The 16,091-nt window shown below is 30.1% G+C and overlaps 1 protein-coding gene across 1 annotated transcript; it reads left to right on the top strand.

Moving 5' to 3' along the window:
* Positions 1-496: 496 nt before the first annotated feature.
* On the top strand, positions 497-15,405 carry LOC107437035 (XK-related protein 6). The gene is made up of 5 exons (XM_016048901.3): positions 497-626; positions 1,565-1,964; positions 5,450-5,652; positions 9,732-10,116; positions 14,321-15,405. Exons 1-5 carry the CDS (start codon positions 614-616, stop codon positions 14,526-14,528), a joined length of 1,209 nt encoding a protein of 402 aa, XP_015904387.1. The 5' UTR covers positions 497-613; the 3' UTR covers positions 14,529-15,405.
* Positions 15,406-16,091: the final 686 nt, after the last annotated feature.

Here is a 16,091-nt window from a genome sequence, read left to right as displayed (position 1 = left end):
ATTTCGTTTATTATTGTTATACAAAAGTAATTATTAAAAGAGTGTCTAGAAAAACAAAGGTCGGTTAAGTTGAATACAATTTTTAATTAATATTTTATTATAGTATAACCGTAAAAAATTTAGCCTCTCAAACTTCCTCATAAAATAATGGACAGACGAAAATTAATCATTTTAGAAATTTAGGAGCCAGCGGAAATTAATTTATAATTAGATTAATTGATAAAAGAGATATTGATCATATTTATTTTGGCACTTCCTTATAATGAACTTAATTTTTTAAAAAAAATAGCCCAAAGAGAGCATCGTAGAAATTGCTGATATTAACAATTTTATAGACGTGCCACTCCTCCCTGCATGATGTTCGCTCGTTTGAAATTTTGATGTTGGAATAATTTAATTCGTAAAAGAAGAGTGTATCAACACTTTATCTCAGAGAAATGGAAATTGCGTGATTAACTTATCATGATTTAGGTCTCTTTCACCTTTATTGAAAAAGAAAAAAAAATGAAAACACGAGTTAGGTTAGTTGGAAATTATTTGAAAAGCGATAAGATATGACAATTTAACGATAAGGAAAAAAAGGAATTGTTTGTTCAGGTAACGAGCACTAAAGATGAAGCATTTTGGTAAGTTTTGATTATGATTTTAGTCTTCTTCTTGGTATCTGTCTTATATCATTGACAGGAACTGTCAGATTGCCGTCTTCGGTTTCCGAAAATTTAACGATGCAATTTAGAGTTTACTAATAAATTCGTAATTTTTTCTAGATCATATAATAAACGGAAATGGGAAAACTAATTAAGAAAGAAAAATCTTTTTAAATATGTGAAAGAAAAAAAGTTTTCCCCTTCAGATTTCTTATTTTCCATTTTTTTAGAAATTAAGATATATTACTGTGAAAACTAATCATTCTATTAAAAAAAAAACTTCAATTTTTCTTTTATGCAATTTTTTTTCGCTCTTCGTCAAAAAATAAAATAAATAAATGCATAAATTTCTTTGTTAGCAAGGCACTTGTAGTGAGAAAAAATATAAAATTGAAATTTTATGTTCTGTTACTATGACTGTTTAAAATTGAAAAAAATAAATAAATAAAATAATAAAAAAAAACAATAATTAACAATCTGTTCCCAAAAATAAGCTAAAATGAAAAGATTTTCCTACCCTGTCTCGCTTTATGTATGTTACTATAAATGACCGAAATAGGTGGTTGTTGACTTCCACTGGTGAATGTTGACAATCACATAGTCGTTTTGGTTAATGTCCGAAATATATACTAGACTAGTTAAGTGCCACTGCCCGGTATGCCCTACATCAATGTTTTTTAAAGGTAATATGCATTTAACTAGTACTCCGAACACTGATATTTTTCCTAATCTATCCTCAACAGATAATAAAATATCGAATAAATATGATAATATCAACGAATAAATTAATATCAAATCGTATAAAACAAATATTTCACCAAAGCGACTATGTGATGGTCGACATTCTCTTGATTTCAGTCATTCATGGTAACATATAAGCTTTCTGACTGAAACTCATTATCATGTTCCTTATTAAGTGCTTCATAGGCAACCCCTGGTGAAGAGGGACGACACAGAATTGTCACATGACAGCACCGACCGACCCTGTTTCTCGCAAATCGAAAGTGAACTGTTGAAGAAGGATGAGGAGCCCGTTGTACCCATATCCGTCGCCATGGTGTCCATCACCATGTTCACCTATGCCATGGATGTGGCGTCTTCTGTCGCCCTCTGTTTCTGGCTGTTCGATATCGGGAGGTGGTGGTGGTGGATGACCATCGGATTCCTGTTTGCCTCTCTGTTCCTCGTCAACATGTTCAGCATCCGATGGTACATTCACGATCATCAGGAAGAGAAGCCCTACCTACCGGAAGTGACGCCGAGTCATTGGATTATGAGAGGACTTTTCCATGCCATGTTACTAGGCCCACTCATTAGGTAAGTTCAATTAGATTTCTTCTTCATTGGTCCCGAGTGCGTATTATCAATTCTCCATGCATCGGGATTCGCTTGGTGACTTGGCACAATTCAGCCTTAACGATACAAAATAAGCTTGCTTGGTGATGGTAATGGAAATATCGTAAACCCCTATTAAAAACTTCATTCGCTTCAAGAATATACAAATAGAAAAAAGCAATAGACATGTTTCAAGCACTTCAAAAATAGGCGCCCATTTTCAAGACTTGCCAGACGTGAATGTGAAGAAACGAAAGCTATTTGAATTGAAAACGTAAACAGCCAACGAAAAAAGGAAAAATATAGGTTAGACAAATAAAATAGATAGACAAATAGACTAATATTTTAGACAAATAAAATAAAAAACAAAATTCTTTTTTCTGCTTATATTCAAAATTTACCTCTGTTTGCATAATTGTTTAAATTTCGAAGGTAAATATTTTTTGAACTAATATTATTGTACTTATTTCCAATGGCGGGAAAAAACAATCAGATACAACAAAGAAGAGCAATAAACATCAGAAGGAATCATAAGAAGTAAAAGAAAGATCAAAGTCATTTCATCAGAAGCCCTCTCGCGCGCCAATATTTAGCAGTCTCGGAGTCAAGTCCGTGGAGTGATCTACAGCGATGGAGAAGTTTTCGGTTCATAGGTTCTTTAGAATCACATAGTCGACAATCAGGATGGTCACACATACGTAGTTTGTGCTTATAATTTATGAAAATTAAATATAAATTTTCAGCCAATATATTCATTTTTAAGATACTAAGGTCCATAATATTCCATCTCTAAGGTTTATACTGAGAGGGGGGAAGCAGGGTAAAAGTGATGATAAGTTTTAAAAGACTATCTAGACAAGTGGGGTATTCTCTCCGATTTATTTTTTACTTTGAATTAAATCGAAACGATAAGACCAGTAGTTTAGAAGGTATTTAGGTTTTCGGTATTAAATGTGTTTTGCGTTAATACCTTCTCTTACACATTTGACATCTAAGAAAGTGGTGCATTTTTTTCTTTCTTACACTGAATCAAATGAAACTAAAACCACGTCAACATCTCATTACAATTTAAAATGTGTTCAGTTACAATAAGCTCAGTTTTGTGCTTTCGACCTGTCTTTTCTATCTAGCCAGGTGAGATATTTATCTATTTTCTACAATGAATTAATTGAAACCAAAATCAAGTCCATAAAGTTGATTGTCCGAAAGTTATAAAGATTTAAGTATAATTTTTCATTTATACCCATTTACGCATTGCTTTCTAGATAAGTGAGGTTTTGTTTCTTTTTTAAGGTTAACATTAACAAAAAATAAGAAACTATATCTCTCCTGTCTATATTGCAATTTTTGTAACTTTATTTTGGTTTCATCCGATTGGGAGTGAGAAAAAAAAATCCTAAAAAACTTTATCTCACCGACAACAATATCAGATTCATAAATAGACATAATTTCAAAACTGTACTTTTTGCAAATGGAAATCAAAAGTAACTTTTATATCAGTAGTATTATAGGCTAGTATACTAATATATATTAGACTTAGTATTGATTTTCATTCAATGCACCGGGGGAGAAATCGGAAAGTATATTTAATTTGTCTAGATAGTAATATTTAAGTCTTCCTTCTTTGAATTGAAATAAAAATTGTTTCATAAAATGTTAAGAGTGTGTCATATTATGCATGCTTTAAAGAAAAACTTATACAACAATATGTTTAGTGTTATAAGATACATTGCGTTTTATTTCGATATTTAATTTAATTAAATAAATATTGAACTCTGCAAAATCAATCATTTATCACTTTTGATGAAATATGCCCAAAATAATATTAAAACAAAATAAAAGTAAGATTTATAAACAACTATAGCTAGCAACTCAAGAAGCTGGAGAAATTATAGAAAAATTAGCGCAATGCAGTCGGATAAGTTAGTGTAAATCCATAAGGTTTTTGAAGATTCAAAAAAGTGATTGTAAACTCACGTTTCAAAGAACCTGAAAAAGTTTGTTAAGAAAAAACCCGTCAACTTTTCTATAGACAGGGTGCTTTTTTATCGCCCTTAATATTTACTTTTTGTATCATTGTCAAAACAATGATCACAATTAGTGATCACAAATTGATTAATAAGTGAAAGAAAAGCAATATCCCTATCGAATTTTGAAAAATCACTCGTGAAAAGATCTGAGTAAAAATGACTAAAACCAATTTGATTGCCTGACGGAGCTTAGAGATATTTCTTTATTTCACATTTAAATCATGCAATTAAACAGGTTTCAATGTTTTAATCAATACCCTGATCAGTAATATTTATATCAGAAATTGCGGAATACCTAGTAATAAGCCAACAAACAAAAGATATTCTTATTAGATATTTTTATTGAAACTCTTTTAAATATAAAGTAAAAAATTTTATATTTAAGCAAGTAAAAATAAGAAAATGTGAGGAATAACTACTGAAAGAAGCTGGAGTAAAAACAACTAAACCTGTTTGATTGCCTGTGGATATAGAAAATTAGAGACAATTGCTAGAAACCAAACAATAAAACTGATTTCGATGCTTTTCATTCCTCCTTCCTCACTAGTGATTCTGTATTTATAAAGATTTTGGAATTACGGGTTATGTGTAAAAAATATGTACACATGTATACGTAAGTGAAGTTAATAGTTAACAATATTGTGGTAAGTACATGACCATCAACACTCTTGGTACTTCGCATTAAACTCTTATAAATGCAATGATTAAGAATAAAAATGCTGAAACAAAATATAATAAAAAAATAAAAATCGAAATACACAACCATGAAATCAAGATAATAATTAAACCAAAAGTATTTATTAAAAATTACAGTTTTAATACTTTTAATTTTAATGCCAACTTAATAAAAGTCGGCTAACAGCAATAAATAAAAAAAGAGCAACATTAAGATTATATTTCTTAAATAGATTCAATTTTTAAAAGCAGAATAAATTTTCTTTAAAAATTAACCCTTTCATAAGTTACGCATAAAATATTACTCATGCTGACTACACTTTGAATACTCGCAATAGCTTTATTACAATAAATAAACATAATTTAAAAAAAAAAATTATATAAAAATATTGGGAATTTCTGCTTTATATATGTTTCTCGGGTTGACTTTAGTTCGAAAATAATAATAATTTATTCTCAATCCTTATGGTGCCCCACCGTAGATTTCGGTTTCACCCTATCTTAGAATTACTCTAAAAAATTTAAAGAGACAAAAACACTGTGTTGAATAGATTTTCGGATATTTATAATCATTAATTTTTTAAGTAAGTAAAATAAATATAGTAATTGCGATGAAAAGGTAGAATTAAGGTACTAAATTGAAACACTGCATACACTTACCATATTGAAATGATTTTCCCATATTTATGAAAACAAACCAGGTATTGAACCGAGTATTGTCTCCAAAATGAAGAGGCACTGTTTCAACTGTTCTCTTTGCAGGTATTGGGAGCTGTTTTTGTATGGACTGCACACGTGTGACAAAAGTGATCCCAAGCGCAACCAATATCGTCTGATGTTCCTTCAAGAAGACCGAGATGTGTCCACTCTAGCGCTGGTGGGCAGTTTCGTCAAATCGGCACCCCTTCTCGTCCTCCAGATGTACCTCCTCACGCAGAACAGTTTCTTCATAGATTTATCTGCGAGTGAGTTGAAATGAAAAATCAACGTCGTTTCATTAATTCATGCCACTCTCTCACTCATGTAATGTATAAGATTAATTGCTCCAAGATTTCATTACATAATTCACACATGATGATGAAGTATCAACTTTTTATATTTCCTTCTTATATTTTCTAAAAAAATATATCAAATATTGTCTCTTCTTAATATTGTCTCTTCTAAATAAAATACTAATAAAATATTGTCTCTTCTTCGTGACGCAAGTGTCAAAAAGTATGGATCAGCCTTAAAAGGTTTATCAATTTTAAATAAGATTTCATAGCTAACAAATTGACTGACATAATCGACGGCAACTCAGAAAACCAGAGCATTCATCTGCTCCTATCTACTCAATCCAGAAAAATCCTTTTTACTACTTGGGTTATCTTGGCTAAAACAGAGATCGCCAGGGCAATGCAACGTCAAATGCGTTACTTCGCTCAGAAATTTAGAGTTTAATAGATGAAAAAAATGCATTCTCCACAAAATCCATACTTTTCAAACGTTAGTCGATTTCTATCATTCGAATTTTATTTGATTTTATCGCAATAGGGATAATCAAATTTTATTTGATGTAAGGTAAAATGTTTTTGAGGAATTTCAAAAATTCAATATTTAAACGCACAACGAAAAAGATTAATAATAATAATAATAAATTTGCTGTATAAGCGTAAAAATAAGTAAAAAAAAACTCTTCGATTGGAATCCTTTAAAATGTCATAATTGAAATGTAATTACAAAAAAATTTTTTAAAAGGAAATCATTCGAAAAATATATAATTTAGAAAAATCTAAACCCACATTACGTATAACCGCAAGCGGAAATTAATGTGATAAAATTGAAATATTGTCATACGAAATGACATTATTTTTTTAAACATAAAGAATCTTTTAACTTTATCATGAAGAATAAACATAAGGAAGCAACATAAGCATAAAGAATATTTAACATAAAACATAACAACATTAAAACGTAAGGAATAGTCAATGGAATGCATTTATCTGTATTTTTAACTCCTTACAACTTCATAATTAACTATTTTTTAAAAGATTCATCTTGAAATATTTTCCTTGTACAAATTATTAATTTGTTAAAAGAAAAATTAGTTTTATAATTAAAATAATAATTATCAGTTTTAAAGTTGTAAATGTCTTTCATTATTGTTTTAGTGACTTGAAATGCCCATGTTGCCCCCTCCTTTATTCCCTCTTCTAAATTCCAACATTATTGCTGGGAAAGTTTCTTGTTTAGTACTATGTATAAGTTCCTTGTTAGGGTTCTTTAAGAAATTCACAACCTGTCATCTATTTTGACTCTCATTTAAGAATAAAATCATGAAGTTTTGAATCTAACTAATTCGTTTTCCACTTCTTTTTAAGTTTTAATTATTCGAATTTATTTCACAAAGACAGAATTATGCAAATATTTGTTTTTGGTTCAGAGTTTTCTTTAAGTGACAAAATTATACAATGACATGACAAAAGTCACCACTTTGAAATTTTTGTATTTTAATATTTCGATATTATATTACTTTGTGATTATTAGTCGTTATATTTCATCCTAAAATTTAAATAGCATTTTAAAGTGAGAAGTAATTGATAATAGAAAGAAAAATCCTCTTGGAATAAACAAATACGTATTACCACCTTCATGTGGCTGAGCATTGAACACATTTTGGGAATGAATCTGATGATATTTTCAGAAGAAACATAAGAGGACTTTCTTAACATAAATGTGAATAAAAGTAGAAAGAAAAGAGAGAAAACAAATTTGGAGGCTAAAACTGTGGAGTGATTTCTCTTATGCATCCATTCTCATCGAGTTTATTTATGGTTATAAACCCACGATTTATTAATTCGATTATTTATAAGAGCTGAAGTTGAAATTTATTACCAACTCTGCACAGTAGGTAAAATGTTGATTGTTAAATACGATGACCTCGGGGTTTTAAAGGATTACAACATAATATATTTAATAACACATGACAAGGAATGATGTCTACCATAGTGGAAACTGAATGCAATTGATCTGTTGGATCTTAGAAATTATTATTATTCATATTGAGAAATATTATTGACATTAATAATCCCACCCACTTTCCCACTAAAATGAATATGGTCTTTAATATCAAAATAATTTTAGGTAATAAGCTAACTGAATTTCTTTTTTAAAAATCAATTTCAATCCCAAAAATATTTTAACATAACATTACTTGTAAAAATTGCTCTATTAAGATCGACTAAATGATCTATGGTCTTTTTTTCATTTTAACTTGCATTAATTATTATTTATCACAGTTAATGATGCAAAAGTATTGAAAAGTAAATATCAAAATCCAATGTGAAAACAATTTTACTTCTTTATCTGCTTTTATTTTTAAAGTAATCACAGTGTGTGTAATTTCTTTTATCAACATATTTCTTTTCGATAATGATATCAAAATCATGAGCATGATGCATATATTGTGTTTATGACGCCCTTTTGTGTATTTAAATGCCACACCAGGAAATAATGGTTTATTTCAGATAAGCATTTGCTCATTTCAGTTTCAGAAACAATTAACGAAAATAAAATGAAAATAACAGTAAATATTTTCGAAAATATCTCATACAGTACTCACATAATGAAGATAAATTCCTGAAATTTTTTTTTTTGAATATATTTTTAGGGTAAATGTGAAGCGAATTTTTCTAAAATAATTTAAAGAATTAAAAAATTTTTTTCCTTTAGCGCCATGTTTCATTTCTTAGACACGCATTTTGAGTTGTACCCAAAATAAAAAATTTTCAGACTCTATACAATTTTAAACTAATAGATGTCGTTAATTATGTGGAAAGTCTTTTTAAAAGTTTGATTCTTTGAAATAATTCGAGAAAAGCATTTTTTCTAGATCACCCTTTAAGCTTTCTGTGCTGTGGTCGAAAGTAGAGTACCACAAGTAGTGAAGTGTTGGTTAGTTTGTAATGTAGTGAGCTACTTTTTTATTTTTAAGAAAAGTAATGTAGTGAGTAGTGCGATACAAAAGAAACGATAGTAGTATGTAGCGATTTCAGGAAACTACTTTTAACGATAGTTAAGTAAAGAAACACGGCTCTAACTTAACTAATTTTTCGAATTTGATAGGTACACTTCGCGGATCTGTCGGTGTATGCAATGAAAATGACCCTGTGGCTGCAGCTGAGCGTTAACATGAATGACGTATTTAGAATCATGTATAACTAATATTTAAACTAGCCATTATGAAACATAAATAATTAATCACTTTAAACACACTTTCACATGTGAATGTACACTCGTGAAACATTGATGTTATTTAAAAGGAAAAGAATGTATTTTTGATGCACTTAATTTCTGACAGGAAATAAAAGAGCATTAAACAATTAAAAAATTTCTAGTATTTAATAATTTTCCATTTCTTAAAATAAATATTCACTGTCGAGAGAGGCATAAAAACTTGAAGGTTAAATGGACCAATTCAAAAAGAAAAAAAAAATGCTTGGGAATTACAAACTAGCTATGTAAACATGAGTAAATATTTTGTAATTATTATTCTCTTACATTTAATGTTAGTCCGTCTTCTTAGAGCAATAAAATAGTTACTACATTTCCAAAGTAGTTTGTAGTCACTACATTTAACAAAAAAGTAGTTGCAGTTGTAGTTATTTATGTTTGTAACAATGTAGTTGTAGAAAACTACAAAAAATAATGTAGTTTTCCCGACCACTGCTTCAGAGCAAATGTCTTTGAGACCCTTTTTATGATCTGAAAAAAGAAAAGAAAGACTCACACTTTTATGAATATTTTTTCTTTAATAATGAATATTTTATAATAGACTGATTTAGTTGAATATGTAAATAATAAGGGAAAAGGTTTTTAGAACTGTGGGTTTTATGCTAGATACCCTCTTTTAATGTGAATTTTTTCAAAATGCGTAAAAGTTGGCACAATATAAGCACACTTTTTTTTCCCCCTCAACTATCTCGTCTCGTAAATTTAATAAATTATAGTACTTGAGGATTATCAACGTAAGTATCTTCTCACATAAAATTGTTCTTCTTCTTAGATCGAGCACAGGCAATCAACCTGGTGACGTCATTGGTGGAATTGTCACTGGCTCAGAGCTCTTACCATCGAGCTCTGCGCCGTTCCTCACCCTATAAGAAGAACATGAACAAAGTGGGCGCTTTCATCCAACTCTTCAGCCATTGTTGCGTCATCGGCTCTAGAGTGATTGCTTTGGCCGTATTCGCCACTGCTTATGGACACTGGATCGTGGTTTTTGTGGCAGGTCACTGGGCACTCATGACCATCTGGTTGATATTTTTGAGAACAAACTCGTGTGCGACAGCTTCTGGTCAGCCTAGGCCCATTGAAGAACTTTTCTTCAACGTAGTCATCGGAGTCATTTACGTATTCTGTTTCGTCAATGTTAAGGATGAACCCACAAGGTAAAGTACTGTCTATCTATCTAGAGAACTCTCCTACGCTTGGAACACTGTCTAACTATGGATGGTTGATCGTGTAAAGCAAAGCACAGATGGCGCTGTTGGTTAAAATTCGTCGTAAAACTTTCGAGTTACCACTTTAGATTCATTTTTACGCCTAAGCTTATCTAATATATTATAATACTCGTAGTGTTTACAATATAAAGCGTTCTTTCAATCTAATTTTCAACAAACAAGCAACAAATGAATTCGGAAGACTCCACAAGCATGCTATGGCGTTGTACAAAAAATAACAAATGGCGGTATTTTACACTAATATAGCCTATAAGAGATTAAGTTCAAAACATGGCAAACCTTATACTTTTTTTTAATTGTGATATTAATTTTCTTAAATTTGTTTCAGGCTTACGACCTGTTAGACTGTATAAATTATAGAAAATTCTTATGAATGGTAAAATTACACGAACACAAATCACGATAATTAAACCTCCTGGATTTTTAAGCCTGTTCACACATCGCCTCATAAACATAACATAAGTGGAAGGATACACCGGAAGTTTTCTAAATTTCTTACGGTTTTAGAAAGTTTGTTATTGTTTACATTCAGACAACCTTCCTTGGTTACAGGTTGAACTATTTCGAGTAGGGGTTGGGGTAAAAATATTTAGACAAGTTTCGATGCAGGTCGGTGAGAAAAATATCAAGAGCTATTCTCACTAAAATGTACTCTTTCTTGTTAATGAGTTTAACATTGCTTTCCAGATAGGTTCGGAAATTATCAATACAAATAGTTTAAATATTATTAAAGTTATGAGTGAGAAGTATTTATTGTGTATTTTAACATATTTAGCTCCTGACATTGTTATCTAGACAAGTCAGGTACTCATTCTTATGCATTTTACTTTGTGTTGAAAAGAATGAGACTAACAAGTCAATAGAATTAATAGTTTATAAGTCAGAAAAGTATTCATCATAAAAAGTACAGTTTTGTACTTGTAGCTTTTTACCAGATTGATGTTAATGCAGATACAATTAAATTAGAAACTTTGGAAACTATGTAATGTTTAACGCTTGTATATATATATATATATAAACAAATGTCACGGGCAATGTAAATAATTGGGCATTGTTTATAATGACCGGGCAATTTAAAAAGTGCCCAAAAGGATATGACAAAATGATAAATTATGTTGCAATTATTACATTGCCTGGTCATTATGTATAAAGCTAAAAGTCAATTGGGCAATTTGTGTCACACACAGCCACAGGGTGTCTTGGGATATTCATCCATTTTTAGATGCACCTGGATAATTTTTTTAAAAATTTTTCCCGCACATGCGCTGTATAAAGCAACTACTTCAATTACTCTTATTTGGAGCAGTTTTTATTATTATTTTTTAATTTCAAAGCAATAATTTCGGTATCAGTTTAAAATTGATTCAAACACTTTGTTTAATTTTTTTTAAACATTTAAGCTGTAGCAAAAGGGGCACTAGACCTAGTATATATTTCGGACATTTACCATCGGTCTAGTCATACTAGGTCTGGTTAAGTGCCATTGCCCGGTATACCCTACACTGATGTTCTTTTAAGGTTCAGTGCCACTGCCCGGTATACATTTGCCCGGTATATCCTACACTGATGTTTTTTAAGGTCAAGTGCCACTGCCCGGTATGCCCTACACTGATGTTTTTTTAAGGTCAAGTGCCATTGCCCGGTATATATTTGCCCGATACTCCAAACACTGATGTTTGTTTTAATCTATCGTCAGTAAGTATTAAAATATCGAATGAATGTAATTATATCCACGAATAAATTAGTATCAAATCGAATGTAATAAATATTTCGGACATTCACCAAGGCGAGTAATTTGATTGTTAATATTCACCGGTGAACATAGGCCAGCCAGAATCGCACCACACGCACGTGGTTGTCCCATTGCTGTCAATTAATCAAAGTGCCCAAAGAAGTAATAGCGGTATTTATAATGACCGGGCAATATGAGAAATTATCGTAAAGTAATTGAAATTTATCAAATTGCCCAATTTTAATGGTCATTATTCATAATTACTAAGCATTATGAATACTGACGTAAATAATTACATTGCCCGTAACATATATATTTATTTATTACAACAATAAATTACGTACGAAAAAAGTGCTTTTGAACAATTATGTCAGAATATATATCAATAAATTTGTAACTTATATTGATTATTTTGGCTATAATATGCAACAATTGCATAAAATTTTGCATGCTTAGCTTAAATATTTATGACAATATGGAAGTTTTTTAAAAAAAGCTACTCTTTTTGTCTTGCAATTTTCTTCCATAACTTAAATGAAAAATTCAATGAGAGTAAACACAATTTTCAGAGCAATTCTTAATTTGTAAAAAAAAGATCTATTAAAAATGATACCAGCATTATGGGGGATCATTCCCCTTAAAAGTATGTTTTCGTTTCTTATACCATAACATTGGTATACGGACTATTATTGCAAGGTATTATCATTTGTTATTAAATTTTATCTTATTACTTATAAATTTTACAATAAATTTTATCTTATTACTTATGATACAAAATGAAATTTGTGAAAAACCTCTTACCATTCAGAACTTTCTTTCAAAATTTACAAAAGTTTCTTAAAAAATTGCTCGAAGCTCTTTAAATTTCAATTATATTCGAATCGGACTTTTTTCATTCGTGTCCTTATGCGATTTACTACAAATTTATGAAATTTTTTTTAAACGTTTTTCCACGCATGTGCTGTTCGAAAGAACTAATTTTTAAATGTTCATATCTAACGCAATCTTCAATAATTTTTCTTAAAATTTTAAAATGATAATTTTTTAATTCATTGAAAATTACTCTAAAAATTTTGTTAGATTTCATTGAATATTTCAAAATTTATCTTAAGTATTTGTTGTTTATAAATAACCAAAGCAATCGCTACAGTTACGTAAGTCATTCTATATTTTCTGGCATAGTTTTCGAAAACATTTTTTATCGTTTGTAGTTTATGACCAGTGGTCCCTCAAACCTCTGAAAGCTTTAAACTTTATTAGTATGTATGATAAATCGCATGACCTAAACATCTCTGATCATCTAAATATATTCTCTAAGTACTCCATAGTATGTCAAAACTATATACTATATTTAAAACAATAATTTCATAATATTTAATAAATAGTTATTCTGTTGCAGATTTAAATGTTAATAAAGAAAGCGGTTTTTTTTTTCATTCATGATGTTAAGTGAAATTATGTAGTCTCTTTTCTTACTCACTGATTAATGTGACTAAGCAGGATTGACTATTTCATTTACACATTTGTAACATCGACTTATTATTTTAATGATATTCTAGGGGGCTAAGCACCCCGTATGCTGACGCTCACCAATTCCAATGATTGCTTCACAATAATTGCTGTTTCTTGGCATTAAATACTTGAAATTATTCTACTAAAAATGTATGTACGTAAAAGAACACTTGTGCCTCCACTTTCCACGTACAAATAATTCCCTCATGATACAATTAAGATTTATAAGTGAACGTAAATCATTTTCCTAAGTAATCATTTTTTGAAAAAGCATTTAAAATTGAAAGTATAGTGTTATAGCACATTTGGTGAGTTCACAACGGTCATTTAATATTTTTGCTTACCAAACAAACGGATGTATATTTTAAATACAATGTTTGCATTCATCAATTTGTGCAAGAAGATGAAAGTTAAGTTCTAAATCGTTTAACGAATATCTTCAACCATCATTCATAATAGTATATTAATGTCATTTGCACTAAAAAATAATAATTGTGAAACGGTTAATAAGATCAGACACCGATTTAAATAACTTTATTTTAAAACGCAACGTACAATTACATTATTCTAATGATAATAAAATTACAAAAAAATCCTCCTAAACTCATAATTTAGAAATAATGTATTTATAACCTTTAAATTACGGAAACAAAATATTTGTAGGAAAACAATAACTTTATGACTTGTATCAATTTTATGCTGATAACAACCAAACCAATATTAAAATTAATCTGGGAAAACTGGATCCTACCATGTGACTATCCGGCCAATAAAATTGTTTTGACAATGGAAAAATGCGACACTATAAATATATTTTTATATATAGTGAGATATGTTTTGTAAATACACTCTTTACAATTTTATGTGCAAACGTATTTTCTTTTATAGATGGAAGTACACAATATTTTATATAATTATATGGATAGAGAATGTGGCTCTGGTGATTCTATGGTTTTTGAAAGCTGATCATGATCTGTGGTACAGAATTCCTCTCTTAGCTTCAGTGGTTTTGTCTCTTGCAATCGGACTAGCACTTCTTGCTGTCTATTACCAATTTTTGCATCCAAATAAACTGCCTAAAAATGCTCAGGAATAGAAAAAGTTAATGTCTGAAATATTCAACGGTACCCAACCATTTTACTCTTATCTCCATAATTATATACACATGCTTCAATATCTTTTTATTATCAGGCATATAGTTCTCATGAAACTATCCCATTAAAACTATCAGGACTCTTCTTGCTTTAACGCTTTGTGATTGAAGTGACTCAGCTTTGAATTTTTCTAACGATATTCTGTTAAAAATGACTTTTTAATGGTGGTCACAAATGTGTTAGAATATTGACTTTTGCTCCTATTTTCTCACTGCTTTTAAAATTTGAAAAACCTGGAGGAACTCAGTAGAAAATTATTTTCATTCTTGTCACAATATGCGAATGTGTGATCATTTTTTCTGTACTTCTAGTTTTTTTTTTCTCTGGATATAAAAACATAATTTAAATTTTTTTTCTTTCTTAATTTTGTGGAAATGTGAATGTGTGACGAGTTAATAGAAAAAAAATGACAAGTGAAAAGCATAGCAAATAAACTTTTATTGTAGACAAAATAATAATAATGAATGAAAACGAGAGAGATCAAAGTTCTGTGAAAGGCAAGTCGTGGATATTTCTGAAGCTCGAAGGAAAGAAGAAAAAAAAAAGCTCCCAAGAACTTCACAGAGTATGTGCGACACGTGAAATGTGCACAACCAGTCATACAGTCAAGAGAATGAGAGTTGGGGGCGTATTTACAAGGAGGGAATTATGTACATGGAAGAACTCTTAGGCACCATTCATACGTGACACTTTTGTTTGTACAAAGTGATAAAGTGTAACCACTCTGAATATGCAATTGGTTAAATGCTGTAAAAAATGAAGCCATTAAATTATGCACACTGAGAATCGCAAGTCCATTTTTAATTGAAAAAAAACAAACAATTTTTTTTATTATTTTTAACCAGTGAAGGATCTCTGATAGTATACGTATTCTAAGAAGAGCTTCCCCTAGCCTTACGCTCCGATACGTACTAATACGAGATTTAATAAGAGAATATCGAATTGAGATCGTGTTGTCTTGCCACTGAAGTCAGAAAGACTATATGATCATGCTCTTTACATTCTAAGAGTCGAGAAGAGAAAGGAAGAGGGTCGTAATCTTTAAAATGTAAGGTTCTTATTGATCTCTCCTTTATTGCTCTCAAATATAATTTATCACTTATTTGTTGTCCCCCGCAAATAGTACTCATTACGTGCATAATTGATTGATTTCATTTTTTGCAAAAATGCAAAAGAAATATCTTAAGAGGCTTCTTTCCTCCCGACCCATTTCAAAATTGTCGAATGGGAGAGTAGAAATTCTAAATATACTTTTTTCCCCATTTAATTTTCACAAAAAAACTCATAATGACTCGATTGGGCAACATTCTTCGTAAGGCAGTCAACCGATCAGAATTTGAGATATAAGATTTTTAGATACTCTACTGAATTTTTCTTCCAATGTAATTCTGCAAACAGTATTTTTTAAAAGATAGTCTGTTTTTAGATGTTTGACAAATGTACCACAGTCTTTGTATCATTTACTCTTAACGAATTTTTCATTGTCCCCCAAATCGGCTTTCATC

Source organism: Parasteatoda tepidariorum, chromosome 6, assembly GCF_043381705.1.
Source record: "Parasteatoda tepidariorum isolate YZ-2023 chromosome 6, CAS_Ptep_4.0, whole genome shotgun sequence".
In the NCBI taxonomy this organism is placed as follows: Eukaryota; Metazoa; Arthropoda; class Arachnida; order Araneae; family Theridiidae; genus Parasteatoda; species Parasteatoda tepidariorum.
The sequence above is the reverse complement of the archived record's forward strand: the minus strand, read 5'-3'. Positions and strand labels throughout refer to the sequence as shown.

Bases quoted from the DNA above. Each gene is read 5' to 3' on its own strand.
- LOC107437035 (XM_016048901.3), top strand. The intron at 1,965-5,449 runs GTAAGTTCAATT...TTCTCTTTGCAG, and splicing joins TTACTAGGCCCACTCATTAG to GTATTGGGAGCTGTTTTTGT. The intron at 5,653-9,731 runs GTGAGTTGAAAT...TCTTCTTCTTAG, and splicing joins CTTCATAGATTTATCTGCGA to ATCGAGCACAGGCAATCAAC.